Here is a 27,461-nt window from a genome sequence, read left to right as displayed (position 1 = left end):
ATCGGTATTTGATATAACCTGACGCTAGATCTACCTTAGAGAACCAAGTAGCACCCCTCAACTGATCCAACAACTCATCGATCCTAGGAAGAGGGTACTTGTTCTTCACAGTGACCCGGTTCAAACCCCGATAATCAATGAACAACCGGAAACTCCCCACAATGATACACTAGGACGGATGAATCCCTTACTCAACAAATTCTCTAGCTGCTTCTTCAGCTCTGCCAAACAAACACTCAAGTATGCCGACATCAACTCAAAGCCACCTGAATGTCAACCCTCTTGTTCGTCCAAGAACCTCTAGTAACTTGTCTCTTAGGGAAAACTTCCATAAGATAGATTAATCCAAAATTAGCTTTCCGCTTAGCTATTCTCCACAGCAAATCAACAATACGAGCGTAATAAAACAAACAAGTACCATACGTTCGCATATTCCGATTCACTGTATCAAATGCTTTGCAGACCGCCAACTTAACCTACTTGACTTGTTTCCCGCCAGCAAGCTTAACAAAACCTTAAATCTAGTAACCCTGTCCATCTCCAATGAACTTCATCCACCATCGTCGCAACGATTAGTTTATCCTGCCATGAAGGCTTCTCGAGAATCTTATGTACCTGGCAACCATGCCCTTACCGGTTCATATCTGCTGCAGCTCTCCTTCCCGGGACTCCAGCACCACCGGCCACTCAATCCTGGCACATCAGCCACACATTCTTGACCACTCCGGTCATAAAACCCTGGCCCACCGGCCAACATAATCCTAAAATCCAAGATTAAACCATCATCACTCTCGAGGTCTACATTCCGTCGTTATGTTCATACTCACGTTCTATACATTGCTTGCTCCCAACTCTTCCTCTCTTAGGTTGCAACCTTTTAGCCATACCGATCTCACTCTCAGACCAGCGTCTTTGAGTTATACCGTTTCACTCTTGGACCATAATCCTCAAGATCTTGGTATCAGGGGAACTACTCATCCCCTCTGCCACTCTCGGAGCCCTCAGCCCCTCAAGCTATCGGTATTCAGGGGAATCACCATCCCCTCAAGAGCAACAATCCTTAACGACTATAAACATCTCTCGGCACAAAGTACCTCATGTGGTCCGAGTATAACATTGCAATGTTACACCTGCCCACTAAACTTCTAATATCCAACTGGATTAACCCCCAAACAGAGAAATATCTGCTCCAACTGCATATGTCCACCTATCCGCCTCTCTAGGTCTGATACCTCTTGAGAATAATCTCATACCGATCATCTACAACCGCTCCATCCTCTTAACATAAGGTGGAAAGTCCTAAACATATGCAGCCCTCGGCTGCACCCCGCCACATGCGGCATAACTGGAGCCTACACTGGTACCCCTCTCAGTAACCGCTCCAACAGCACGCCAACAGATCCGCCAAGCGATCATTTCGACCCTGGGCTCTACCTGCTGCAACCCCACACCTGGGTTCCCAGCACCCCCGGCACGCTCACCGGCTAACCCCCTCTGGTCCCTCCTGATACGCTTGCGACCCTCTAACGTACCTCCTCGTGGAGCTCTGGACCACACACTCAATGACCACAACCACGTCCCCGTCCACGACAAATAACTCAAACACCTTAACAACTGATCTTTCAAGAACAGAGGCTAACAAGCAGAAAACAAATCAATACCACACAAAGAAACATAACAATAACTCACCGTGAAATCTCATTGAAGGCCCGAAGAGGATGTTCTAGGACTCCATGCCACACACAATTGACTAACTCACATAATCAATCAAAGTATGCAATCCAAAACATCACAACAGAAACCTAGCGAACCCAAACCTAGAACCGTAAGGGCTCTGATACCAAAATGAAACGACCGACCTTTTCTTTTTTTAAATAATAAATAATAAATAATAATATAATAAATAATCTACAACTAGTGGTCCCATATCCACTAGCCACCTAACCACAATCACAACCAACAGCAGAATAACCAATACCAATCAATATCCAAATAATAATCCAATAATAACCAATAATCATAACCTCAACAATATCCAATAATCAAATAGCAGTCATAGAACCAGCAACCTAGCAATGTTCTAATGACTCAACTCTAGCAACCTAGCAAGCCAGACAACATCAAATCGAGTCCCTAGAACATCCTCCTCTTCATTGCCTTGATTCCACGATCACACTTTGCCTTTACCTGCACCACAAACACATATTGCAATGCATGAGTATTTTATAAACACTCAGTAAGGCAATCCTCCCATCTACTGGGCTATACACACAAGCAATAGAGACATCTCTAACCATCAAACAACATTCAACAATCAACAATAACAAACGAGGACTCTGCATCGACCGATACCAACATGCATCGACCGACACCAGATGGAGGTTGCATCGACCGATGCAAGATCTGCGTCGGCCGATGCAAGGTTAACTTGTATCGACCGATGCAATGCCGAGCATCGTTTTCCTCTGAAGCTTCTCGCCGGATCTTCGTTTGCAACCACGAAAACTTGATCCCAAGCCACAAGAAAGCTTACTAACGTCCCAAATAACAATCTAACCAGCCTAACAACACATAACAAGCAAATCAGAGAGATCTCTAGCTTAGATAAGCCATGGTCATGCACTTACCTTTGCCACAGAAGAATCTGAACCTCAAACAACCAAGAACACGCTCCTAGGAAGCTCCTAGAACGTCCTAAGCCTCAGATCTCTACAGAAACGCCTCCAAACTCCAAGAAATCACCAAGAACTCTCAATAACTTTTTCTCTCCTTTCGTTTCTCTCAAAAACGGCTCCCCAGGACTAATGACACAAAAACGACTTAAGGGTTTCCTTTACCCAAAAAGCAGCATTTGACTTAAGTCAAAACGCAGAGACTCAACCTTGCATCGACCGATGCAACATTTGCATCGACCGATGCAACTCCCAAACCGGGATTTCGGTTCACGGATGTTACAACTACCTTTATGAAAATATATGTATTCTTTTTTTATATGAATATATAACTGAGTTTTGATTCAAATAAATAAATATGTGCTAATTTTCTGTTTAGTTATATTCAAATTTGAGAGGATTGGTAATTTTCTTACTGATTGACTAAATAGTAATATTTATATTCTTTTTTTATGAAGTAAAAATTGATTTTGGAAATAGAAATATGTTCGAGTTATGCTAAAAAGATTAAAATAATTAATAGAAATGAATTTAAACAAATCATTATGTCATTTTAAGAATGGTCCTCAATTAATATTTTTAATATTTGTAATTTATTATATGATTATTTAAGAAATTTATAGTGTCTTATACAATGTATTCATAATTTATCATTTAAAACAAATAAAAAAAAAGAAATTTAAAAATATAATCATTTACATATCATATTTGACAACAAGAGAATAAGTTGTAACGATTCATAAAATATACAAAATATGACTGTAAGGTTAAGAAGAGAAGACACGACTGTAGATTGCATTTATTCATTTTTCAGAAATTAAAAAAAAATTATGAAAAATTAAGACAAAAAAAACACAGATAAAAAGTTACATTGAAAAGATGCGAACGAAAGGTTACGACGAATAAAAGTGAACGAAATAACACGACTGAAATGTTATCTCATGGCAGTTAATCGTAAAATTTTGTTTAATTTGATGTGTGTAGCATTGATAATTATTTATCTAATCATATGTGAAGGTAATATTATTTTATAAAGAATATTTTGTAATAAAGATATAAAGAATATTTCAAAAATTTGTATATTTTTAAAATTTTTATTAGATAGTTTAGGGATCCCAATAGTTTAATAAATAAATTTAATTAAAAAAATTTTGTAATAAATATTTTACTAAAATGAGTTCCCTCGCAATATCGCGGGGGTTCCATACCTAGTATATATATAAGTAAAAGATTAAAAATATATTTTAAATTGTTATGATAATTAACTTGTGTCATTTTCCACGCACACGAAATTAGGCATTCACAAAAGTATGGAGAGAAGGGGAAGTAGTAAAATCTACGTACCAAAGGAACTTTCTACCTTGGTGGTGTAGAGTTCATGGGTCCATGCAAAAATTCTATTGAATTTGTCATCGATGGAACTTTATTGGCTCAAAAAAAAAAAAAAAAAAAAAAAAAAAACTTTATTGGCTCCTTCAAATCCTAGAGACATTAAGCAAGATACATGGATCAACTTTAGGTACATCAATAATCAATCGACCTCCGGTGTTGGTACACTTGACGGCCAAGGAAAAGAGTCTTGGCCACTCAATGACTGCCACAAAAACCTCAATTGTCCTAAACTAGCTATGGTAACATTTCTTAAACTTCTTTAAGCTACAATTCATTTTCAACTATATGCTTATTATTTACATTTAAAGCGTAGTACAGAACATTTGATATGATACTTATACAATGAAAAGAAAGTGTTTTAATCATTATTTATTATCTACAGTTAATTAACGTTTGTAGTCTTTTTTATATATGTATGAGAAAGTAGTAAGTGTTTTAGTTAATTTGAATTTTTTTCATAGACTATGGGATTTGCATTCGTCAACAACTCAAATATCAAAGACATAACATCACTAAACAGCAAAATGGGACACTTCAACTTCTTCTCCGTCCATCACTTTAACATTACCGGTGTCACTTATAACAGCTCCTGGTGATAGTACCAACACTGACGGTATCAAGATGGGTTCATGTAGCAACATTCACATCTCGAACACAAACATTGGTACTGGAGACGATTGTATCGCTATTCTCTCTGGAACCACTAACCTCGATATCTCAAATGTCAAGTGTGGTCCCGGACATGGGATCAGTGTTGGAAGCTTAGGGAAGAACAAAGAGGAGAAAGACGTGAAGGACTTAACAATAAGAGACATCGTTTTCAATGGCACAAGCGATGGTATTTGGATCAAAACTTGGGAATCTTCAGCTTCAAAAATCCTTGTTTCAAACTTCGTGTATGAGAATATTCAGATTGATTGATTTTGAAAAAGCGATCAACATCGATCAGAAGTATTGTCCTCACCCACCTTGAGAACATGAAAAGAAGGTTAACTTTCTATGCAAAAAAAAAAAAAAAAAAGCAACCTTCATATATATTTTTATCACTACCAAAAACAAACAAAATACAACTTGTGATTTCTTTTGTCAGGGTGAGTCTCACGTTCAGATCCAAGACATTAAGTTAAAGAACATATATGGAACATCAAAGAACAAATTGGCAGTAAATCTGCAATGTAGCAAGAGCTTTCCGTGCAAAAATGTTGAACTAATTGACATTAACCTAAAGAATAACGGACTTGATTCTTCCACTGCGATGTGTGAAAATGTTGACGGATCCACTAGTGGTAAGATGGTTCCTCAATATTGTCTAAATTGATTTGGTGGTCCATCAGTGCAATGACGATATTTTCGATATGATATTTTCATTTATGTATAAATATAATTCTCTAAGCAAATGGTGTGTAATATTTTATTTTCTTTCTTTTAACCAAAATTTCGAACTGAATCATAACCATGTAAATATGTTTCTTTGTTCCATATATAATTACTAAAGTTATAAATGAATGGTTAGTCTGAAAATAAGTATTCATAATATTGAGGTTTTAATATAAAAAAAAAATGAAAAAATGTTTGCCAGCTACTTGTAGTATCTTCCAACACATGCACACACATACAAATAATTTAAATGTCCTCTAAATTATGTGATCTATCGTTATTACATAAAGATATGGGTAAACTAACACAAGTTATGTGTAGAGCACCACAACAATAGAATCTGGTACCGTTCTAGTGTACGGCGCGACGGAATCTTGTACCGGAGATTTGGTCCGTTATGATCCAATTAAAAATATTTTGACCTGGTTTTTTTTTTACCCAACCAAAATAAAATCAGCCCAAACGCGATCCAATTAAAAATGAAAGAGTAAAAACATAAAAGAAACCCGATTCTTCATTTGCATTCACAATCTGGAAAAAAAATTCCCTTTTTCTAGGGTTCTTCGGAGTAGACGAGACGAAGGAAGCGTTCGAATCCTACAATATCTACTGAAACAGGACAGTTTTGGTAGTGAATCGAACTCGAGTCTCATTACAATGAGGTAAGATATCTCGAATTTGACTTGATTCGAGTTAAAAGTGTTTCCAATCCAAATTTGCGAGATGAGGGTTTCTGGGTTTACTTTTTTGGGGATTTCTTATGGTTTTTGTTGGGGATTGTTTATGGGTTTTCTTTTATAAACTAGTAGGGTCAATTTCGAATATCTTAGTGTGAAAAATCGAATGTAGCTTTTCACATTGGACAAAGGACAAATTGGATTTTTGTCAGTTTTCTCTAATTACTGTTTTTTGTCGAGTTGTGTTTTCCTTTATAACAAGTAGTGGGGTCGATTTCAAGTTGTTTAGTTTGAAAATAAGAATGAATTTGTCCTTGTCGAGTATTTGTAGAATATTCTTGTTGTCGGATTTTTGTCGTGTGAAAGTTTTTTTTTTTTTTTTGCTTTTCATCATTGTGTAAGATAAGTTGTTAATGTTATCATTTTATGTGTTTTACAGTATCGAGGAACTTGTCAAAGTGAATTGCCATCATTCTGGGCAATTCAAATAAACAAATGGTGTGTCTGATTACATTGATGAAGGATTTGAAGTGGATTCTAATGACATCTTCACAGATGTGTTATTGAAGTTGTTTGGAAAAAGGATTACTTTAGGGAGAATGTGGTACAAGTTACCATTTGAAGATTTAGCAGATAAGCATCCTCTTTGGGAAAATGTTGATGCAAATAAAAAGAAGATGTCATTAGCTGGGCGTTGGATGAGAGAGCTGGACGTGTATGTTGAGAAACCAATTTCTTATGAGCTAATAGAGAATCGACCAAGATGATTGTTTTTCTTTCCTTAAATCGACTGTACTCAGAAGAACCCTAGGTAAAGGGAGAATTTTTTTTTTTTAAAGGTTAAATCATGAAATGAAGCTATCGGGTTTGTGTTTTCTTTTTACTATGTCATTTTTTTTAAACCGGAAAATTGTGTCCGGTTAGGTAAAAAAAAACCAGGTAGAAATATTTTAAATTGGGTCATAACGGAACGGTACCATATTCCATCGTCTCGTACACCAGAACAGTATCGGATTCTATGATTATGGTACTCTACACATAATTTGTGTTAGTTTACCCATATCTTTATGTGATAAAAATAGATCGCCTAGTTTAGAGAATATTTAAATTGTTTGTATGTGTGTAGATGTGTTGGAGGATACTCCAACTAACTGATAAACATTTTTCCAAAAAAAATTGATAGTCATTTTATTAATGTTAAATAGTCTAATTAAAAATTTAAAGGAAAATATTGTTCCAGATATCTATACTATTAATTGGGGAGTACAAAACAAGATTTTGGAAAGAAAAAAAAACATATCATATATCCATGTTGCCAAACATGTCCAATTGATTATATAATTAAAAAAAAAATAAACAATATATGGTAAACAAAATCTGTTATTTGAAAATCTAATATTTATGGAAACAATAGTTATGAAATTAATTATAAAATTAAAATTAGCCAATATTTTTGGAATTGTTTTAAATTTGTTACCATAAAAGCAAATTATTAAATCTGAAAGGGTGAGTTACTAGAATATTACATAAAAACTTCATTATTACAAAAGTAACACACAATTGTTGGTAATTACTAGAATAAACTTTGTACCCATACTACCCTTGAAACTAGTGTTGAGAAAAAAACGTAATTACGGGTAATGCCATTAGTAAAAAAAAAACATTGGAAACTGAGACTAAGTCTACCGATCCTTTGATGGTAGATTTATACAGGTGGACTAATTAAAGGTGTACGTCAGATATTTTTGGTATACTTAGTTGTAGTCTTGGTACACTTATCGGTCAACGTAGATGGTACACTTAGTTGTAGTGTTGGTACACTTATCGGTGGACGTATGTATCAAAAACTAAGTGTACCAAAAATATCTGACGTACACCTTCAACAGTCAATATGACCCAAAAGATATTTATGGTAGACTAATGGCCTGTTGCGACAGATTTATGCGACAGACCTCATCCTTTACAGATATTTTTGGTATACTTTGTTTATTTTTCTCAATAGTTTTCGTAGTGTATTGGTAGACTTCTAGTCTGTGGTAGATTTAGTAGGCATTTTTGACAGCTGTAAAGTCTTACCAGAATAATACGAATTTGTTTGAGCTGGCAAAGACAGTCTAGCGTTGTGATAGACTTATTTGGGATAGATCTAAACACGTTTGCTGTTCTTCCGATTAATGGTGTTCATGTAATAAAGTTTGTAGCAGATTCATCAATCGTGTTCTGTTTATCGGCCGGAGCAAACGTCTTTTTCCTACTCAGTTTCGGAAATCTTTCCTCTGGGTTCATCCATGGAAAAGCAAGATATCGTTTCGGAAATCTATATAACTCACTTTTTATAGGTTTTTAATTTAGAAATCAGATGTTGAGACGAAAATCTATAATAGTTGAGTAAAAACCCCACAAGTGAAACCAAAAAAATAGACATAAGTCGTGAAAAAATAAAGTGAGGCAGGGGAAATTAGGATTTTCAGTCGTATGTTAGAGGTAGAAGACGGGGATATTTTGGTAATTTTGGGTTCATTAAACCTAAAATCGAACGTGTATGTACATATAAACGTGTACGTACATATGAACTTATACATACATAATGTTCTTGAGATTAGTGTACGTACATAACGTTCTTTTGCTTAGTGTAGGTCCATAAATCCGTTTTAATGAACAATATTATTGTAATTTTGTAGTCATCTTCAACATATCTTCTTCTACAACCCTAGCTAATATTGTCGTTGTTGTTCACCGGAAATGGAACAAGTAAGAGATGTTACTAGAAAAAGTAAGAGATGTTACTAGAACAACCTATGTAATTCGTAATTATTTATTTATTTATCATATTTTTGAGAGGTAATGAACAATAACCACACAAAATTACATTTTAACTATAGAGGGTAATATTTAGATAACATAAATATACAATACTCAGTTCAACTAGATAAAACTAAATATATATTTAGATTTGCATTTATATTTAAAATATGAAAATGATAATTAAGGTTTATAAGAATTTCTAAAACATATTGATATATTAAAGAACCATGTTTAATCAACAATACAAGAATTTATCACTTTCTAATATATACTATCGTTTTCACATAAAACACTCTTTATAGTATAAGGAAGACTTAGTAAATGATCACCTCAAATGAAGCAAAAGAGGTGAAACCCAAGTTTTTATGAACATTGTGTTATGAAAACCTTGTATATGCTAATTAATAGTGATAAATCTTGTGGCCAACTGCTTAATAATTTATATTATAGTCCAACTGGAAATACGAAAAAATACAAAAGTTCAACTATGAATATGAGAATACAAGTGGACAACTATGTATAATTATGTGTATACCAAATAATTTTTTACTAATATCCTGTTGTCTTTGGTTCATTTTACCACACGTGATGATATTAAATGAATATCTGCCGCCAAAAAATCTATTTTTTTTCATTTTCACATTATCCATATTTAAACTTATTTTAATAGCTATAGTACAGTTGCACCAAATAGTTCAAGTTATACTGAAATTTTCTCAGTTGTACCTAAGTGATCTAGTTGTACATAAAACCTCACATTCACCCTAAAATTCTATTAATTACAACCAAACAAATCTCTATCCTTCGTCTATGTTCCAACTCTTCTATCTTCTGCAAATGCTCCATCTTCTACTCCTTATAGCTTCTAAATAGATATATTTCCCATCTATCACTTCATTAAGCTCACCCACTTTTTTTCTCAAACATCTCTACTATTTCTCCATCCTTTGATCCTTTATTTCAAACATCTATACATCAAATACCTTAAGATGTTATTTTACAATAATATACAATATATTTTTATTTGTCTTCTTGATTGGATTATGATCTTTCTGTTTCTTTGTCTCCTTCATTGGCGTTTCATTCTTTTTACGTGTATCCTTTGATGAAGTATCTTCAAGTTTCTCCAACTTTAAGGTATTCAGATCATCCCCTGCATCAGCCAAGCTTTGACGATCCTCGAAGTCCATAGTTTCTTCAAGAGGCTCATAAATACATGTTTCATTCACTTTAGTGGCAATGCTGGCAAAAAGCTTATCTTTTTCTGAAGTACTTTCACTGTTAGATTCATAACAAGCATTAGAGTCAATCATCATTGACTTGTCATTGTCACTATCGTATGTTTTTCCCCGGTTCTGATTCTGCTCCATGATGATATCAGCTCTTCTCTTAGCAATCTTCTTGTAATGTGATTCGAAATAAGCCTTCTTCTGAGCTACTGATCCAGCAGTTGCACACTTCTCCACTTCTTCCAAGTACTTGTTTGGAGAAAAAGATGAAAATTTCTCCCATGAAAGTGAATCATTCTCAAACTTACCAAACGAAACAGACACTGCAAGTTCTTTATTCGATGAAGTTGCGGTCATTATCTGTTTATCCATCCACACAAAAAAAAAAACTCATTTAAAGACCTAACTCACCATGGCAAATCAAGAACCACATAAATACATAACAGATCATCAGGACATTAACAGTAATTGAAGCATAAATCTAAAAAACAACACAGCTGATCACCGAGTTAACTAGAAGAAGTATCCACATGTACTGATGTTGTTTTGCAAGTATCAAGGTCAAGCTGATCACGTCTGGTTCCATAACTAGCATGACGGGAAGAAGAGAAATGACAACTATTGGAGACATATACAACATCAGATTCATCGAGTTCAACTTTTCCCTGCAGGAGAAAGAAAGAAGAAGAGGAACAACAGAGACATCATATATAAATGTTGGTGTTTTTGGTAACAATTTAGTTCTTCTATGCGTTAAAATCTTAACCTGATAATAATGTATTGCAACATTCTACCTAAGAACCAACCATTTATGAGATTTCTTAATTAGGCAACAAAACTTTCCTGATTTGATCCTCTTAACTGCTTTACAGAATCTAAAGACAAATGAAGGCGTGATATATTATTTACCCCTCAGAAGAAAGTAGAATGCCTAGAAGAACAGATTTAAAGGCTCTTGCCGCCGTAGCACTAATGCACATAATGAACCCAAACTAGTGAAATCCTGGCTCACCCTGCAAAAACAAAACTTTGTGCTTTAGATCAACATCATACACACACTACACATAAACTTAATAATAAAACCAAGATCGTCTCTGCACAAAGGATATAACCAACCACTTGATTAAGCGGTTAAAGATATCACCTTCCAGTAGAAATAAGGAAGGTTAGATCCCAAAATGTTGTTCTACCAAAATTTCTACACTTGATAATTAGACCATAAACAAAAAAAGGCTAAAGCTTTTTAGATAATTCAACACTCAAATTTACCCTGATTTCAAAGTTTACACCTTTTGTCCAAGTTTAGATCTTTCACACCAACATATGAACATCTAACTACGAATCAGTCATCTAAAATCCAAATCAGATCTTTCAAATCTAGGAAAGCCCAAACTTTCATATATGGCATTGTTAACATAACTGAAAACAGAGGAAGAGAAGAACTGTGATTACCCCACTAGCGATGACAACACCGGCAACAACAGAGACGAGAGCACCATAAGTAACCCAAGCTTCTCTCTTAAAGGTCATAAGATAAGCGAACAGAGCGGTGAAAAACGGCGTCATAGCACCGACGGCTTGATTAAAAGAGACAAGAAGCTAACGAAGCGAGATATTACCACCAACGACGGAAGCACAAAAGACGATGCTTAACGTAGCAACCTTGAGGAACTGAGATCGAGATTTGAGGTGTTGAAGAGGAACAAGCTTTAGGAAAACGATTGATATGTAGCTAAGGAACTGAGATCTAATAATTTTGAGTTTTCTTTATTTGCCATGATTTTAGTTGAGAATCAAATTAAAAGGAATTAATCTGATTTTTTTTGCCAACCCAAATTTAAGAGAATCTCAACAAAATCAGGAATATAAATGGCATAAAACGTAATAAAACACACAATTCAGATATAGAAGTAATTTGCAAACTTTTATGTGTTATTCTAGTAAGACAGAAATCTCAACGTGTTAGTGTAGTAATAAACCTACTTTTATGCAATATTCTAGGTAATTTCCCAATCTGAAATTATATATATAACGTAAATGGTTCTAGATTTTGAGATATTTATAGAAATCTAACTTAATATTTGAATATTAACTTTTATTTTATATTTTTAAATTTTCTTAACCAAAAAAAACTATGTTAATTAATTCATCTTAATACATATGGAAAAAACAGAAAAAATATGAAAACCTTAGTATATATATATTTACTATATATCTATACTAAAAATATGAAAATCTTAGTATAAATGCGTATACAAACAGATTTTTTCAAAAAATAAATTTAATCAATTTGTTGGATATATAAGAAAATTACAATTTAATTATACATCCATATAAATAGAACCGATAATTACTCAATATCTGTGAAAGCTATTTAATGTTTGGTTCCATAATAATCAAAGAATTAAAATCGAAATTATATATATATATATATATATAAACATATTTGATTTGGTTTTATATTGTGAGATATTTACGGAAATAACAAATCAATTTAATATAATTAGATAAAAACAAATAATTACTTAGTTTAGATTTTGAAATATTTTCTAAACGAAATTTAAGTAATTAATTATGATTAGTATAGATAGAAAAATTAAAAATCAAAAATTTATACATGTAAAAAAAATTAATTTGATTATATATTAAAAGATATAGAAAAGTGTATGTAGAGTCTCACATTGGCTAAATATATTTATACTATTAAAAGATAAATATTTTTCACTATATAGTCATAAAGTTCTCTATTATTAAATTTAATGTTATTCAAGTTAGAACAAACAAAAAGCTGCGAAAATGGTAATTTGGTCAAAATAAAAACTAAAAAATCCGTGGATCCTAAAGTGACCCGGTTTGTTTGTAGTCGGGTTAAATAAAAAATACGCGGATCCTATGCTATCCGGTTTGAAAGGATTCGGATCCTACCCAGCAGGGGTAAAATAATAATACTAACTACAAGCATATTTAATCCCTAAAATCACTCAAACTATTTAATGCATTTAAATGAAACTATCCAGTTACAAACAACTAATTTAAAATTCAAATTTATAAAAAGTAAATTTGTTACTATCAAAATCGGGCAATTAAATTAAAACTATATCTGTAAACATATTTAATTTAGTTATATATTTTGAGATATTTACGAAAACAATAAATATATTTAAATTATGATTTTTTTTCTTTTCCTAAAATCTATATATCAAACTTAAATGAATGAAATCTAAGATACTGATGAATATCTTTTTGTGTTAATATATTAAAATATTCTGTGTTAGGAAACCCTAGCTAATCTAATCACTATATAAGACATATCAAACTCTTTTATTTCATTCATTTACAAAAAAAATTTCGAGCATCAAAGTTTTGAGTTTTTGAAATTTCTAATTTTTATTTTTCATATTGCTTTTAAGTGTTTCAGATTTGGAACTCTTCAGAAACATGTGAAACATATAAGTCAAGATTGTTAAACTTTTAAAATAATGGTGCAGGTAAAATGATCAAATATTTCTAATTGATTTTCTCTTATCATTCTTTTTGATTTTTTTTTGTTTTTATATGTTAGTACATATATACATTAACTATAATAGTGTATTATTTTTATGCTCCATGATTATATTGTTACATGTTGTCTATTAGGTGAATTGAAAGGAATGATTTTGACGCATGTCATACTTGAGAATGGAGAAACTATAATCTATTGATTTTTTTTTTTTTTCATTTTCAAGAGTCTGAGACACTGTAATTAGTTGAGTTGTATAGGTTTATATTATCGATCTCTATTACTATAGTATTTACATGTTCTTAAGCGGAAAAAGTTTAGAACAAATTTCAAGCGTTGATATATATTTTCTAACAAATTGCTTGCAAACCGGAGGATGATTTCGATTTTGGTTCATGAAAGTTCTCGGTATACTTTGAAAGCAAGAGATCTTAGAAGGGTGCAAAATTCTAATTTTAAAATTAGAATGATCAAAACTATTTATCTTTTGTGAACTTTGTTTAAATTAGGGGTTTACATGAAAAAAACATGAGGGACTAAAATTGAAATTGGTAAGAGCCATATACTTTACTTAAAATTTGTAATGAATTTTGAGACATCAAAAATGAAATTTGACTTATATATTCTGCCTTCTCATTATTATTCATTTTTTCTGTTTTTATGTTATAAAGTTCTCAACTGTTTCTTAAAAATAATATTGAAACTATTTAAGATTTTTTGTCTACAAATAATATTTACAAAAACACAGAATTCTCATAAGAAATAATTACATCCACTCCGAAATATTTGTGACCAAGAATTCCCAAAACTGAAAATAACCACAAAGCAACCAAAAAAAACTTTGTGGTCCTTACTATTTATAATTAAAAGCAACATAAACTCTCACCTATATATATAATGATATAACTTTAGGACGTATTATAAATAATTATTATATCTAACCATATTATTTTATTTTGAGCTAATTTATCTATTTATTTTCCTCGAAAACATTATTTTATTTTTGAATTATATCGACGCTTACAATCTTATATGTAACATGTTTTTTAAAAGGCATTAAAGTGTATTTTACAATATTAAATTCTTAAAACAAAGAAACGTAATGCAATATAGATGAACCAGACATAAAATAATAAGAATAAAAAAGTCAACTAATTTTGTAAGTCCCAAATGGTATTTTGGTAATTTTTGTATTCGGTCCATCCTGTTTCCAATCGGGAATAATTTTTTTTGTCTAATATCGGAAATGTCATATATCGAGAATCTTCACTATTGGGAATACATTTTCTATACAACTAGAATTCAGGTACAAGACGAAACATGAATTACATCCACTCCGAAATATTTATATCAAACATGTTTTAATTATTTTTATATTTTTTTACATACACTCTTATGTCTTTTTTTTTAAAACAAAAGTTATAATATAAATGCTATATCAAGTCATTATTTTTGGGTACTTGGTGTACTAATCGGTTCTCAAATTTGTAACCCATACCAACTCAAAGCCGATAGTACCCGAACTTAAACCGAATCCATATATTGAAAATACCTAATAGATTCTGTTTTCCTAAATCTGTTTAACCAAAGTTGATTAGGTAATATTTTACCTGAACGGGTTATCCGAAGGTCCAATCCTACTAAAAGTAAGTTTGCAAAAATAATCTGTATATACATTATATATTGTAAATCTGATTACAAATTTAGCTTTTAAAATTAACTCCGCACGTACGGTCCGAACCTAGTAACTTATAAATTATTAAGTCATAATGTGAATCCAAAGGTTATAAAATAAAACTTTGAAAAAGACAATAAAATGACGAGAAAAAAAGTAGAGCAATGAGGAAAGACAAAGACGTGGCACCAACGCGTGAGTCTCAGCGTCACATCCGTGTGACTCGTTTACGAGAGTAAGTCATTATCTTTAACTTTAAGTCTTCCCATGTATATAACCAAACACATCTTAGATCATTTTACAGATCGGCTCGCTATAACTTTTGGTTAATCTAAGGTACATAAGGTTTTTTATTTTCCTCTTTATTTCCTTGTTTGATCTCTGTCCAGAGTATCTTGTTCTTATAAATATTCCTTGAATTTCAAGTTTTCTCTATCAGCTGTCTTCTTGATAGATCTCAGATTTTGGGTTTGTTATTGAGTTACTTTGTAGGCTTTTTTGATATGGTGAATTAATCTTTGCGTCCTATACTCTTGGGTTTTATATATTGGTTGAATCAGTTGGAGATTTTCTTGGAGTTCTTGATTTGGAGTATCGAACATTCTTGTTCATTTGTTTTTTTATAAGGAATTGTCTTTCTTGCTAGTAGAGTATAATTAGTCCATTGAATCTCGGTGGTGAGGGTTGTAGAGGATAAATGGTTCATTTTGTTTTCTTAGTACGCGTTATGTTTTTCTAGTTGTTAGCAAGGAACAAATCACCGATCATGTTTATTTTGTAATTGTTGGTTCACTAAAGCATGACAGGTTTCCACGACCAACTACCAAAAGGTTTCAATGTAGGAAATGTGTTGGTGAACCAACTATTATCAAACTAATGTGATTTGTTTATCGAAATTTATTGCTGAACCAATGACCATAGAACGAAAGTGATTTGGTTGCTGGTCGCTAGCGCTAATTGCTGGCAGCATCGAAACCAAAAGGACTATATAGGCAGAAACCATTACTCCTCTTGCTTAATACTAGAGAAAGTGTAGTTCTTTTCATAATGAATTTTATTATAACAAATTATTTTTTTTCATTTTCTAGTAGAGAATTATGTCATTGAGTGAAGAAAATGTCAAGAAAGAGAAACTCCATGTCAAGATGAAGACGCAAGAAGTGGATCCAAAAGAGAAGGGAGACAATGTTGAGTTGGAGATGGAAGTGAAGGCAAAGTCAATTGAGAAGGTTAAAACTAAGAATGATGAAGAAAGTGGAGGGAAAACAAAGAAGGAAAAGGAAAAAGAAAAGATTAAGGGCAAGAAGGATGACACAAAGGTAGAAGAAGAAGATAAAGATGGCAAACATGAAGAGAAGAAAGACGAAAAAATTGTTTCCAAAAAAGGTGAAAAAGACCATGGGGACATGAAGGTTAAAGACAGTGATGTAAAAGTGAAAGAGCAAGAGGAGGAAAAGAAGAAGAAAAAGAAGGACAAAGAGAAGAAACAAGAGGATATATCAGAAGGAAATGAGGTAGAAGAAGAAAAAGAAGGTAAAAAGAACAAGAAGAAGAAAGAGAAGGATGAATCAGCTGTAGAAGAAAAAAAGAAGAAGGATGATAAAGAGAAGAAACACGAGGATGTATCACAGCAAAAGGAGGCGTTAGAAAAAGAAGAAGATGGTAAAAAGAAGAAGAAAGAGAAGGATGAATCAGGAACAGAGGAAAAAAAGGAGGGTAAAGAGAAGAAACAGAAAGAAGAATCCGAGGGTAAGGAGGACAAGAAGATGAAGGGAAAGAAGGTAAAGGGAGAGAAGGATGGGTCTGAGAAAGAAGATGAACAAAAGAAGGGAAAAGAGAAGAAAGAACATGATGCAGAAGAAGAAGCAGAACATAAGGAGGGAAAGAAAAAGAAGAATAAAGACAAGGCAAAGAAGAAGGAAACAGATGAGATATGTGAGAGAGAATCAGAAGATAAAGATGAGGAAGAAGGAGATATGAAGCAGAAAAAGGATAAGAAAAAGGAGAAGAAGAAGGAGAAGGTTAAAAAAGATGACAAAGAAGAAAAGAATAAGGAGAAAAACCTTGAAGCTGAAGTGGTGTCTAGAGATGTTAAATTAGAAGAACCAGAAGCTGAGAAGAAGAATATAAAAGATGTGGAGGAAGAAGATGATAATGAAGAGAAAAAGAAGTCTAACGGAGAAGGCGATGAGAGTGAAGAGGGGAAGAAAAAGAAGAAGAAAGATAAAAAGAAGAACAAGAAGAAAGATACAAAGGAAACCAAAGAGACAAAGGATGAAGAAGATGAGAAAGATCATGCTAAGGACGCCAATATAGAAGGGTCAAAAGCTGAAGATGGTGAGGAAGAAAAGGGGAAAGAAGCAAAGAAAAAGGCAGAAAAGAAAGAAAAAGATGTCAAGAAGAAGGGTGGTAAAGACATCACTAAGCTGAAAACAAAGCTGGAAAAGATCGATGAAAAAATAGGAGCCTTAATGGAGCAAAAGGCTGAGGTCTTGAACCAGATTAAAGACGCAGAGGGAGAGCGTTGATGTAAAGTCTGTCAAACATAAAAGAAATTGGGGGCAGCATAATGCAATGTAACTGAACTTAATAATACTTAACGCCATCGACAGAGAAGAAGATTACGCTACATGTTTCTTGACCTGAACTTAATAGTTAATTTATGTGAGTTAATAAATTACAAAGTGTTGCACTTGACATGGTTTTTTTTTTTCTTTTTATTTATTTATGTGAGTTAATAAATTACAAAGTGTTTTTGGCAAAATAATAAATTTTCTTTTCCTTTCGTTAAATGACGTTTGTGACAACATAAAAAAAAATGAACTAATGATGTTGCATTATCTATATTTTTCAGTTTAAATGCGGTTGGCTCGATTTAACCGATTAGATGGATGTTGTTAAAGTGCTACCGAAACACAAGTTTTTTTTGTGCTTCATTTCAAATTAGAAGTTTAATAAAACGTTATATGCATTAAAGCAAAAGCTTGATGTAAAAAGTTCTTTCCAATAAATTTTATATTATATGTAAGAAAAAAAAAAGTGCTACCGAAACCGAATTCAAATCGTATGTGCTATATATTGGGAAAGGGGTGATCTACGGTTGTGGGCTTGACCATGAGTACTATCAAAGGAGGCACATGAACCACATAAAATTTTGATCAAAGGGTCGAAATTATTATAACAAGGATGTTATTATATGTTGTGTTATTTATGGTAATGAAAACTCATTTAAAGCTTTTATAATAAGGGGGTTATTGGTTTGGGATTTAAAGAGAATTTTAATGACTTTAAAAATTATGTAAAATATGTTGTTATTCAATCAAGACTTTTTAAAACTCTTTTAAAATTTGGTGTTATTGGTTGTGGATTTATAAAAAGTTATCTAAAATCTTGATAAATCTAGTGTTATTGGATTAAAAGTTTTATAAAGTCATCAAAAGTTTTATGTTATTCAAGTAAAACAAATGAATTTTGGATTGTTAATGAATTCAAATTTTATGTTATTGGTTTAGGATTTTATATCATTTTCTTTATAACAAGAGTTATGAAAACTCTTTCATCAAATAGAGAGATTGTGACATAGAGTCCATGACTTTTTTTTTTGTGTGCACTTCGTGAAAGAGAGAGGTCAATGTATAATATATTCATCTCTCGCTCTTTCTCTCAACTTTCACTTCGAGTACCCTCTCTCTCATCTTTTTTCTTTATCTCTCTTTCTTCTGTGTGTGTGTGTGTGCATGTTTGTTTACGTAAGGATCATGACACCCTTTTTGTATATAATAATGAGACACACAACGAGATCGCCACAATTTATGCAATTTATATAGATCAGAGAAGAAGAGAGCCTCCGTTTATGGCTACCACCACCGTCGTGTGTGGCGATGTTGAAGGTTGCAATGTCGAGAGAAGAACCCTGAACACAAAGAGATTTTTTTTTTTTTTTTTTACAGAAATGTTGAATCAAAAGAATATTGTGCAATATTTGTTGAGCAAGAATTTACAAAATTTTATGAGAGATTTTACAAGATTAAGAAAAACAAATCAGCAAAATTTTAAAAAACTTTCTAAACAATCAGTAAGAATCCTCAACTTTATACTTTCCATGATTTTATTTAAAGTCATTAAAACTATCTTAAAATCTCAAACCAATACCTCCCCTCAAACCAATACCTCCCCTTACGCATCATCTTCTCGAGACTTGACATATGGATTGAGAAAGAGATATTGTGATTTCCAAATAGAAAGCTTATTTCACGTTACCATTCCGTTCCTTACGGGTTACGGCCAATGCATATACTTCACAATACATATTTGGTATTTTCTATTTTTCTTGTACCAATATTTTGTTACGGTAAACAAATGTTTCCAAAGTCATAAAAAGATTCTTATCCTATAAACAAACCACAATTAACTATGGAGTAAATAATTTTGTCAGAGATAATTAATCTGTACAAATCTACACCACCCTTTATAGTTTGGTATTCAATATAAATATCATTGGACCACACTGAATATATAAAGTTACCGAGGTAACCTCTCTTCACACACTACCAAAATTTCTCCAATGGCCACACTCTTTATTCAATCAGATACATTCTCCATCTTCTTTATCATATTCGTGTCACTGGTTCTGCTAAGTCTCCGGCTACCCTCTGAGGCGGCGAGTTGTATAACTCCGCCGGTGATTTTTAACTTCGGAGACTCTAATTCAGATACAGGAGGCCTTGTTGCTGGACTTGGTTACCCCGTTGGCTTACCAAATGGACGCTTATTTTTCCGGCGATCCACCGGTCGTTTGTCCGACGGACGTCTTCTGATCGATTTCCTCTGTAAGTAAAAAAAACTCTGCTTTTGTTAGTGATCGTGTTATATCCACCGTACGTTTGCACCTGGAATGGACGGCTCAGATGTGTTAAGACATAAATGTCGTGCGTCACAGGTGTGAACTATAAACAAATTTGGTCATCGTATGGAAAAAAAAAAAACAAATTTGGTCATCGAGATCTAGTTGGACAGTGGGTCCCATGTTGAACATGTTAGAAGGCAACAAATTTTGGTTTGTTATAGTTGAAATTTTTAGTGTGGTTTGGTTTGGTTTGGTTTGAGTTTAGATTCAGTTTGGGTTTAGATAAAAAAATAAAAATATATAACAAAATAAAAATAATATGTTTGTTTATGTTGTAAAATTTAAAGTGTAATACTGTACTTATATGTATTTTTTATTTATTTAATTAAATATATATATATATACTAGACTAGAACTCGATGCACGAGTTTTAAAAATATCTACTACAAAAAAATTTAAAAGAATATATTGATTTTTTTGTAAATAAAATATATTTTCCAGATATATATAAATATTTTTAGTTAAAAATAAATTTTTACTTTAATACACTAATTTATTTATATTTTTATATCTTAAAATTATTATTACAATTATTACAATAATCTAAAGCTATATTATCAACCACCAAAACTTTTTTCAAACATTAATCATTACGAATAGTATTATAGGAGGTCAAACCGAAGACCAAGCAGAGGAGTAGCTAGTCAACCAAGGACAAATACTGTCAAATTTCAAAAATATTCCGCAACTTATTCATGTTTTACATGGAGTTAACCCGTCAAAACGTCATCTTATTAGAATCCACATACAATTTTATAATATATTTTACCACTAAAAATATGTTCGTACATCTAAAAATATTTTATTGTTATAATTTGTTTTTTATCACTACCTATAAAACAACTTTATAAACAAATTAAACCAATTTTTGTTCATTTACTTTCAATTTGATATAGTTTCTTTTCACAGCTAAAATTTGTTTGTGACAGTTTGTATTACCACTAAAATATTTCTTTAAAAAATTGTTTACTTAAAAATATTGTGGATAAAAAGAAAAAAAATATCTATACGATTACAATGAGTTTATGACCAACCCAATAAAATTTGAGAAATTGAAAGATAGTTAATAAAAATAAAAATTAAAAATTATAAGCACAATTATATATGAGTTTTAGATAATTTAGAGATATAAAATATAAAATAAAAAACAATTTGAAAATACTACAAAAAATATATATATGTATTAATCTTACATATTCGTAACCAAAGAAAAAAAATTCAAAATAATAAAAAAAGAAATTTTAAAATCATCACGAATTTCTAATAAGAAATCAAATTTAACGAAATAATATAACTAACACCTAAAACTACTACGACATAATTAAATAATAATATTAGAAAAGAAAGAATAAACAAATATTGATAGTTAGTAGATTTCTTTTTGCAATAGGTTTAGAATTTTTTTTTTTTAATTTTTAGTTTTTTTTTATTATTTTAATAAATTTAGAATTGAAATGTGTCAACATCTGAATGATACAATTGACATGTGTCATGATCTTGTTAATGAGTAAGTTTGATATCAAACTTTATATAATAAGATATATATATATATATATATATATCACTGTTAATAAAATTTTGGTTAAGTCGGTTGAACTGCACAAAATTTGGGGTTGGTTTAAATTTGGCTAGAATAATTTGATATAGAGATTCCTAATTTCCTATAACGGGGTCATAAAATATTTGGTTTAGGTTCGTATTGGTGAGATTTTGTTTGGCTGGTTGTGTTTGGTTTTTTTGTTCTGCATTTTTTTTTTTTTTTGCTAAGCCTTAGTCTTCAAGTGTAACTTAAAAACTAGCCACACTGTATTTTATGATGGTGTGTATTGAGTTTGTATTTGTCTTTTGGCGTTCATTTACAATTGGTAAATGGATTTACTAACGAGAAAATTTGTAGGCCAGAGTTTGAATACAAGTCTTTTGAGACCATACTTAGATTCATTGGGTGGAACAAGGTTTCAAAACGGTGCAAATTTCGCTATTGTTGGATCCGCTACTCTACCCAAAAACGTCCCTTTCTCGCTCAGCATCCAGCTCATGCAATTCAGCCATTTCAAATCTCGATCACTCGAGCTCGCTTCTAGTTCAGGTAAACCAACCTCATCTCAAATCAATGTTGTATATATATACTCTGTTCTTAGTAATGATCTTGACTAAGAGTTAGTATGTGTGTTTTAATTTGTAGATTCATTAAAGGGCATGTACATAAGTGAGGATGGATTCAAAAACGCATTATACATGATTGATATAGGACAGAACGATATTGCACATTCTTTCGCTAAAGGCAACTCGTATCCTCAGACGGTTAAGCTGATTCCACAAATTGTTTCCGAGATACAAAGCGGCATAAAGGTGAGATTTTCGGAGTTTGTAGAACTCTAGTATGCACAATGTAACCTTTTGTAATCGGTTTTGCGGACTGCAGAGATTATATAATGAAGGAGGAAGGAGATTCTGGATTCACAACACTGGTCCATTGGGTTGTCTACCTCAAAAACTCTCAATGGTCAAGAGCAAAGATCTCGACCAGCACGGTTGCTTAGCCAGTTACAACTCGGCAGCAAAGCTTTTTAACCAAAGATTAGATCATATGTGTGAGGAGCTGAGGAGCCAACTTAAAGACGCCACAATAATCTATGTCGACATATACACTATCAAATACAGCCTCATTGCAAACTCCAACGAATACGGTAAAGCATAGTTACTCATTCTCCCATCATACCATCATTGGCGGAATCGGATTTGTTATATCTTAGATAAATCAATGCAGGCTTTGGGAGACCGTTAATGGCTGGCTTGCTGCGGATACGGAGGGACTCCTTACAACTACAATGTCAACATAACATGTGGCCACATAGGCTCTAATGTATGTGACAAAGGGTCTCGCTTCGTAAGCTGGGATGGGATTCATTACACCGAGACAGCTAATGCCATTGTCGCCATGAAAGTTCTTTCAATGCACTTATCAAAACCATCAACTCCATTCCATTTCTTCTGCCGTCGCTGATAACAAAAGTATTATCGATTTACAGGCTCATTCTTGGAAACTAGACTGTTTTTTACGATTGAATTTTATCTGGCAAGTTGTATCTAGGTACTAGAAATTCAAGAACTACGCATAAATTTCTGATTAAGATTGTTGGACCATATATATAAAATCAGATAATTTTTTATGAACGTCTAAGTTGGGTTCATATATTTTCGGTCAATACTAACTCCCTGACCTGATGTTCATATTTGTGCAGATTATAAAAAGTGTATAGGCATCACTCGGAGGCAATCCACGCTTGGGTATATATGGGTAGGTGTTATCCTACAAAGAAGCTTCACCAAGTGAGGTTTTTAAAGTCATATACGTAAAAGCCTATATTCAAATGACGTCAAAAGCCTTTTATTGTGTATTGCACTGTGATCTCAAGTCTCACAACGTACGATTCTGATCCGTACAACTTCTTATATTTAATCCGAGAAAATAAATAAATAAAAGAACAAAAAATGCTCAAAATAAACGAAACACCATATGTCCTTGACCTTGTCCTCTAGCTTAGGGAAGTATAAGTTGAAATCAAACTGATTATGATGGCGAGGAAGGGATCCGATGCAGCCACCGCGGGAGAAGAAAACTCGAAGTAAATGGTATATAGAGGTTGTCCTTCTTATCCTTGTCCGGGTCCCATTCTTCGCCAAAACTGAGAGTGCTACCGTGGCTGCTACGTTTCAAGTTGTTATGAGACCTAAACTGTCATTTTAAAAATCAGTAGATGCAAATCAATTCATTATGAAGTCCCGAATTTGTCGGTTAGGAAAGAGGAGACGTACGAGCCAAGGGATCGTGAAAGTCCCCATATCTCGCATCCGTAGTAAGCCACGATTTCTTTGTGAGAATACCTGCAGATGAGCGACCATGAAGAGTCGTCTACTATTGATTTCCATTGCTTGCAAACTAGTTTTGAAGCTGTGATGCTCTTATCTCTAAATACTATGGCATTTCATGTAATTAGATTTTTTTTTCCGACATTTTGTTATTTGTGGTTCTTAATTAATTAAATAGTATTCTACTATATTAATTGAGAAGTACAAAAAAGAAACTAACCTTAAAAATTATAAGAAATTACATTCAAATGCCATTAGAAATAGTTAAATAAAAGTTAAAATCATTGAGGGTATTAAAAATAATTAATAATTAATAATCATTTAACTATCTAATTAATCAGAAAATCACGCGTTAGATACATAGACCAAATAAAATATATATCAGTTTTGTGCAACATGTTAGATTTCGAATCCCATATATATAGTATCATATCTATTTACCAAATATTTATCCTCTTAACAAAAAAATTCTCATAAGATACATCGATTGTTTCTTTACTCAAAAATAAGATTATACTCATAATATATCCATAACCGAAATAAGAATATACTCATCATAATAAAAACTTATTTATTATGGTTCTTTTTACATCTAATAGATATCAGGAGTGTGTCTAATGTCTAATAGTTCACAAGTATTAGTTACTCCTCATTCCTCAACTACAAGAAATCGAGGATTTCAAAAACAGGTAATATACCCACATAATATTCATTTATTATTATAGTATTGATTTAATAGTAACATAATTTTTCCTAAAAAGTTTGCAGACTCCCAAAAGATGGACTAGAAGGATAGTAGGATACTTCCTAACAAAGAAAAAGATGATGCGTTCCTACACTAACAATAGCTGAGTTACTCTCTATCGATGTTTTAATAAAACGGAATACAGTATTATTATGTATGTACAATAAAATAATAGTCCTTAATATTTATCAAAAATAAAAATAAAATAAAATTATTATTATAAAAATTAGTCATATTATTGCGAATTACACATATTATTATTGATATCCAAAATAAAAATTATGAATATTAACACTGTAAAATGAACTCAATAATTAATGTAGTATTCTACCAGAGATTAAGTCATTTACACATCATGTTACTATATATATCCGTTACAAAGAGGGTTTATATAACTATATAAAGATACTATATGATTCGAATTAAACGAAAACTTACCGAATATCTCGAGACAGTTGGCTATAATCCTAGATTACAAAACTGTCAATGAGACAATCTTTTTACTTATTTCAGAACTATAGCAAGGATGTCGTTTTATTTTATCGACAAAGGTTTTTAATAAATATTTTAAAAATACAAAAATTATATAAGCAAACTGAATTTATAATCACAAATGAATATAAACAATATAGTAGCAAAACAAATTATTACAAATTTACATTAAAAAATAAAGTTCAGCCTGTGGTATACCGCGGGTTAGTACCTAATAGATGATTTATTTTAGATGAAGGATACCTAGTTTTTAATTAATAGATGATTTATTTTAGATGAATGATACCTAGTTTTTATTCAATACTAGGTAATATCACGCGCATAACATTGTTGTATTAGTTATGTTAATTCATTTTAGTTTATGTAATAATCATAAAACTATGAGAATTTTCTGAGAATATTTTTTTTAATTTAAAATGGTATTACTGAAAAATGGTATTGAAAAAGATGTATTTTTGATTTTCCTATAAAATAATATGAAATGCAATAAAAAAAAAATCTCAAAGATTAATTTAATTTTTAACTTCTTTTATATTCACCTTAATTTAAGCTATATTGCTAGGTTAAATTCTAATGATTTCCTCTTTGTAGTAAAATTTTGGAAATGGAATATCAAATTTTTTTTATAAAGAAATTACAAAATTTTGAATTAAATAAACATCATAATGATCTTTATGTAATTATATTTTGGATCACAAGAACTAAATATAATGATGAGTATATAAAAAATGTATTACAAATTTTTTGGAGGTAAGAGAGAGTTAAATTTTTTTTTATTTAATAATCTATTATAAGAGTTTATTTTGTTAAAACATTGCATACTTATAAAAATAAAATAAATATACATGAATGAAGATGATTTCTTGAGTTTGATTCCCTTATTGGGCTTTGATCAAAATTAGTATTGTTGAATTTGCATTGATAATTGATGTTTACAGCCACCAAAATTTTATTATACATATGTAATTGAAAATTAAAAATAATAAGAAGACAAAGAAGGAAGAAAGAAATAGATAAAAACAAAGAAATAAAATTTAACAAAATATAAGATAAATCTAACAAAATATATAATCTAACTCTTACCATGAGTTTTGAACTCATGCAAGAATATAAACAAAACAAAGAAAATATTTAAAATTTCAGATATGGTGAATGATTATGTGAGAATGGTTATTTATAGGATTTCAAGGGATGAAAGTTACATTTCTAAAATAATTTAATTAGAGGAGTTATTATAATTTATAGTGCCTTTGAATGAAAATGAATGGATAAAAATAGTTTTGTGGAAAAAAAAGAATGGATAAAAATAGTCAATTCATAATTTATGTAATTTCAGTTACAATTTAGTAGTAAAATATGGATTTAATATATAGATTAATGTATATTATTTTATTTTTATTTAATTATAAATTAAAAGTATATATTATTTTTTTAGAAATTAAATGCTAAATGAACCAGTAAGGAGAAAAAATGACCATAACATAAATAGTATCTATATTTGGATGTAAATTTAAGGGGGTGTGGGTGGGGGTGGTATGAGTGCTGCTGTATAGGAAGGAGGTATATAAGGGTAAGTTTTCTAGTTTCTTCTTTTAGCTGCTCACTGCAGATATATTTTCAGTCTATAATAAGACCTTCTAATGTCTGTGTACAAGACATTTTTGACAATGTCTGGACCAAGCTCGGTGGATATGAAAATGCAGCTAGGGGGATCTGCTTTGTCCAAGCAGGATTTGACAAGCCAGTGGCCATAGCAGCTCATTGAGAGATCGGAGTAGTGGCCTCTGAGTCTAGAAATCAGTAGAGGCGAGATCAGCATCTGAAGGAGTATGCTTCTGCAAAGAGAAGAGGTAAAACACACACATTAGTTATATTGGTGTAACTGTTCACAAGTCACTAAGAAGACAAACAGAGAGTTAACAAAAAGATCTAACATATATACCCTTTCTTGTTATAGGCAGCTTTCCATGATCTAAAAAGGTTGTGCTCCAGCCATGAAAACCGCAGGTGCTTGTGTCATTGTGACTAAGATTGATCTAACATATTCACTAACCCAAATACTAATAATCTTGCAAAAATGCATAAAATGTCAAATCTCATAATTGTTGTTAGGGAAATT

At 31.7% G+C, this 27,461-nt stretch overlaps 2 protein-coding genes and 2 pseudogenes across 4 annotated transcripts; 3 read left to right on the top strand and 1 right to left on the bottom strand.

The window, feature by feature from the left end:
• The first annotated feature begins 3,982 nt into the window (after window positions 1-3,982).
• Window positions 3,983-6,885, top strand: LOC109132896 (exopolygalacturonase-like; annotated as a pseudogene).
• A 2,973-nt stretch (window positions 6,886-9,858) lies between these two features.
• LOC147944301 (uncharacterized) lies at window positions 9,859-11,991 on the bottom strand. The gene is made up of 5 exons (XM_087450711.1): window positions 11,772-11,991; window positions 11,605-11,670; window positions 11,062-11,165; window positions 10,658-10,817; window positions 9,859-10,512 (listed from the first exon to the last, which is right to left on the bottom strand). Exons 3-5 carry the CDS (start codon window positions 11,130-11,132, stop codon window positions 9,916-9,918), a joined length of 828 nt encoding a protein of 275 aa, XP_087306837.1. The 5' UTR covers window positions 11,133-11,165; window positions 11,605-11,670; window positions 11,772-11,991; the 3' UTR covers window positions 9,859-9,915.
• A 3,540-nt stretch (window positions 11,992-15,531) lies between these two features.
• On the top strand, window positions 15,532-18,118 carry LOC104787426 (uncharacterized). 2 transcript variants are annotated; one of them, XM_010513006.2, is made up of 2 exons: window positions 15,532-15,662; window positions 16,418-18,118. In XM_010513006.2, the coding sequence occupies exon 2, from the start codon at window positions 16,424-16,426 to the stop codon at window positions 17,852-17,854; it is 1,431 nt and encodes a 476-aa protein (XP_010511308.1). In that variant the 5' UTR covers window positions 15,532-15,662; window positions 16,418-16,423; the 3' UTR covers window positions 17,855-18,118. The 2 variants fall into 2 exon arrangements, with proteins under 2 accessions (XP_010511308.1, XP_010511307.1); XM_010513005.3 differs by having other exon boundaries at window positions 15,534-15,662; window positions 16,415-18,118.
• A 1,719-nt stretch (window positions 18,119-19,837) lies between these two features.
• LOC104787427 (GDSL esterase/lipase LIP-4-like) lies at window positions 19,838-23,409 on the top strand (annotated as a pseudogene). The gene is made up of 5 exons (XR_015557476.1): window positions 19,838-20,155; window positions 22,130-22,321; window positions 22,418-22,584; window positions 22,658-22,922; window positions 23,003-23,409. The product of XR_015557476.1 is annotated as a GDSL esterase/lipase LIP-4-like (transcript).
• The last annotated feature ends 4,052 nt before the right edge of the window (window positions 23,410-27,461 follow it).

The sequence above is a fragment of the Camelina sativa genome, chromosome 5, assembly GCF_030686135.1.
Source record: "Camelina sativa cultivar CO46 ecotype springtype chromosome 5, ASM3068613v1".
In the NCBI taxonomy this organism is placed as follows: Eukaryota; Viridiplantae; Streptophyta; class Magnoliopsida; order Brassicales; family Brassicaceae; genus Camelina; species Camelina sativa.
This window is presented reverse-complemented; position numbering and strand designations above follow the sequence as displayed.

Excerpts from the sequence above, each read along its gene's own strand:
- LOC147944301 (XM_087450711.1), bottom strand. The coding sequence starts at position 11,132 with ATGTGCATTAGTGCTACGGCGGCAAGAGCCTTTAAATCTGTTCTTCTA. Across the intron at positions 10,818-11,061 it reads ATTCTACTTTCTTCTGAGGG|GGAAAAGTTGAACTCGATGA; the intron begins GTAAATAATATA and ends TTTCTCCTGCAG. Across the intron at positions 10,513-10,657 it reads TACTTCTTCTAGTTAACTCG|ATAATGACCGCAACTTCATC; the intron begins GTGATCAGCTGT and ends ATGGATAAACAG.
- LOC104787426 (XM_010513006.2), top strand. The coding sequence starts at position 16,424 with ATGTCATTGAGTGAAGAAAATGTCAAGAAAGAGAAACTCCATGTCAAG.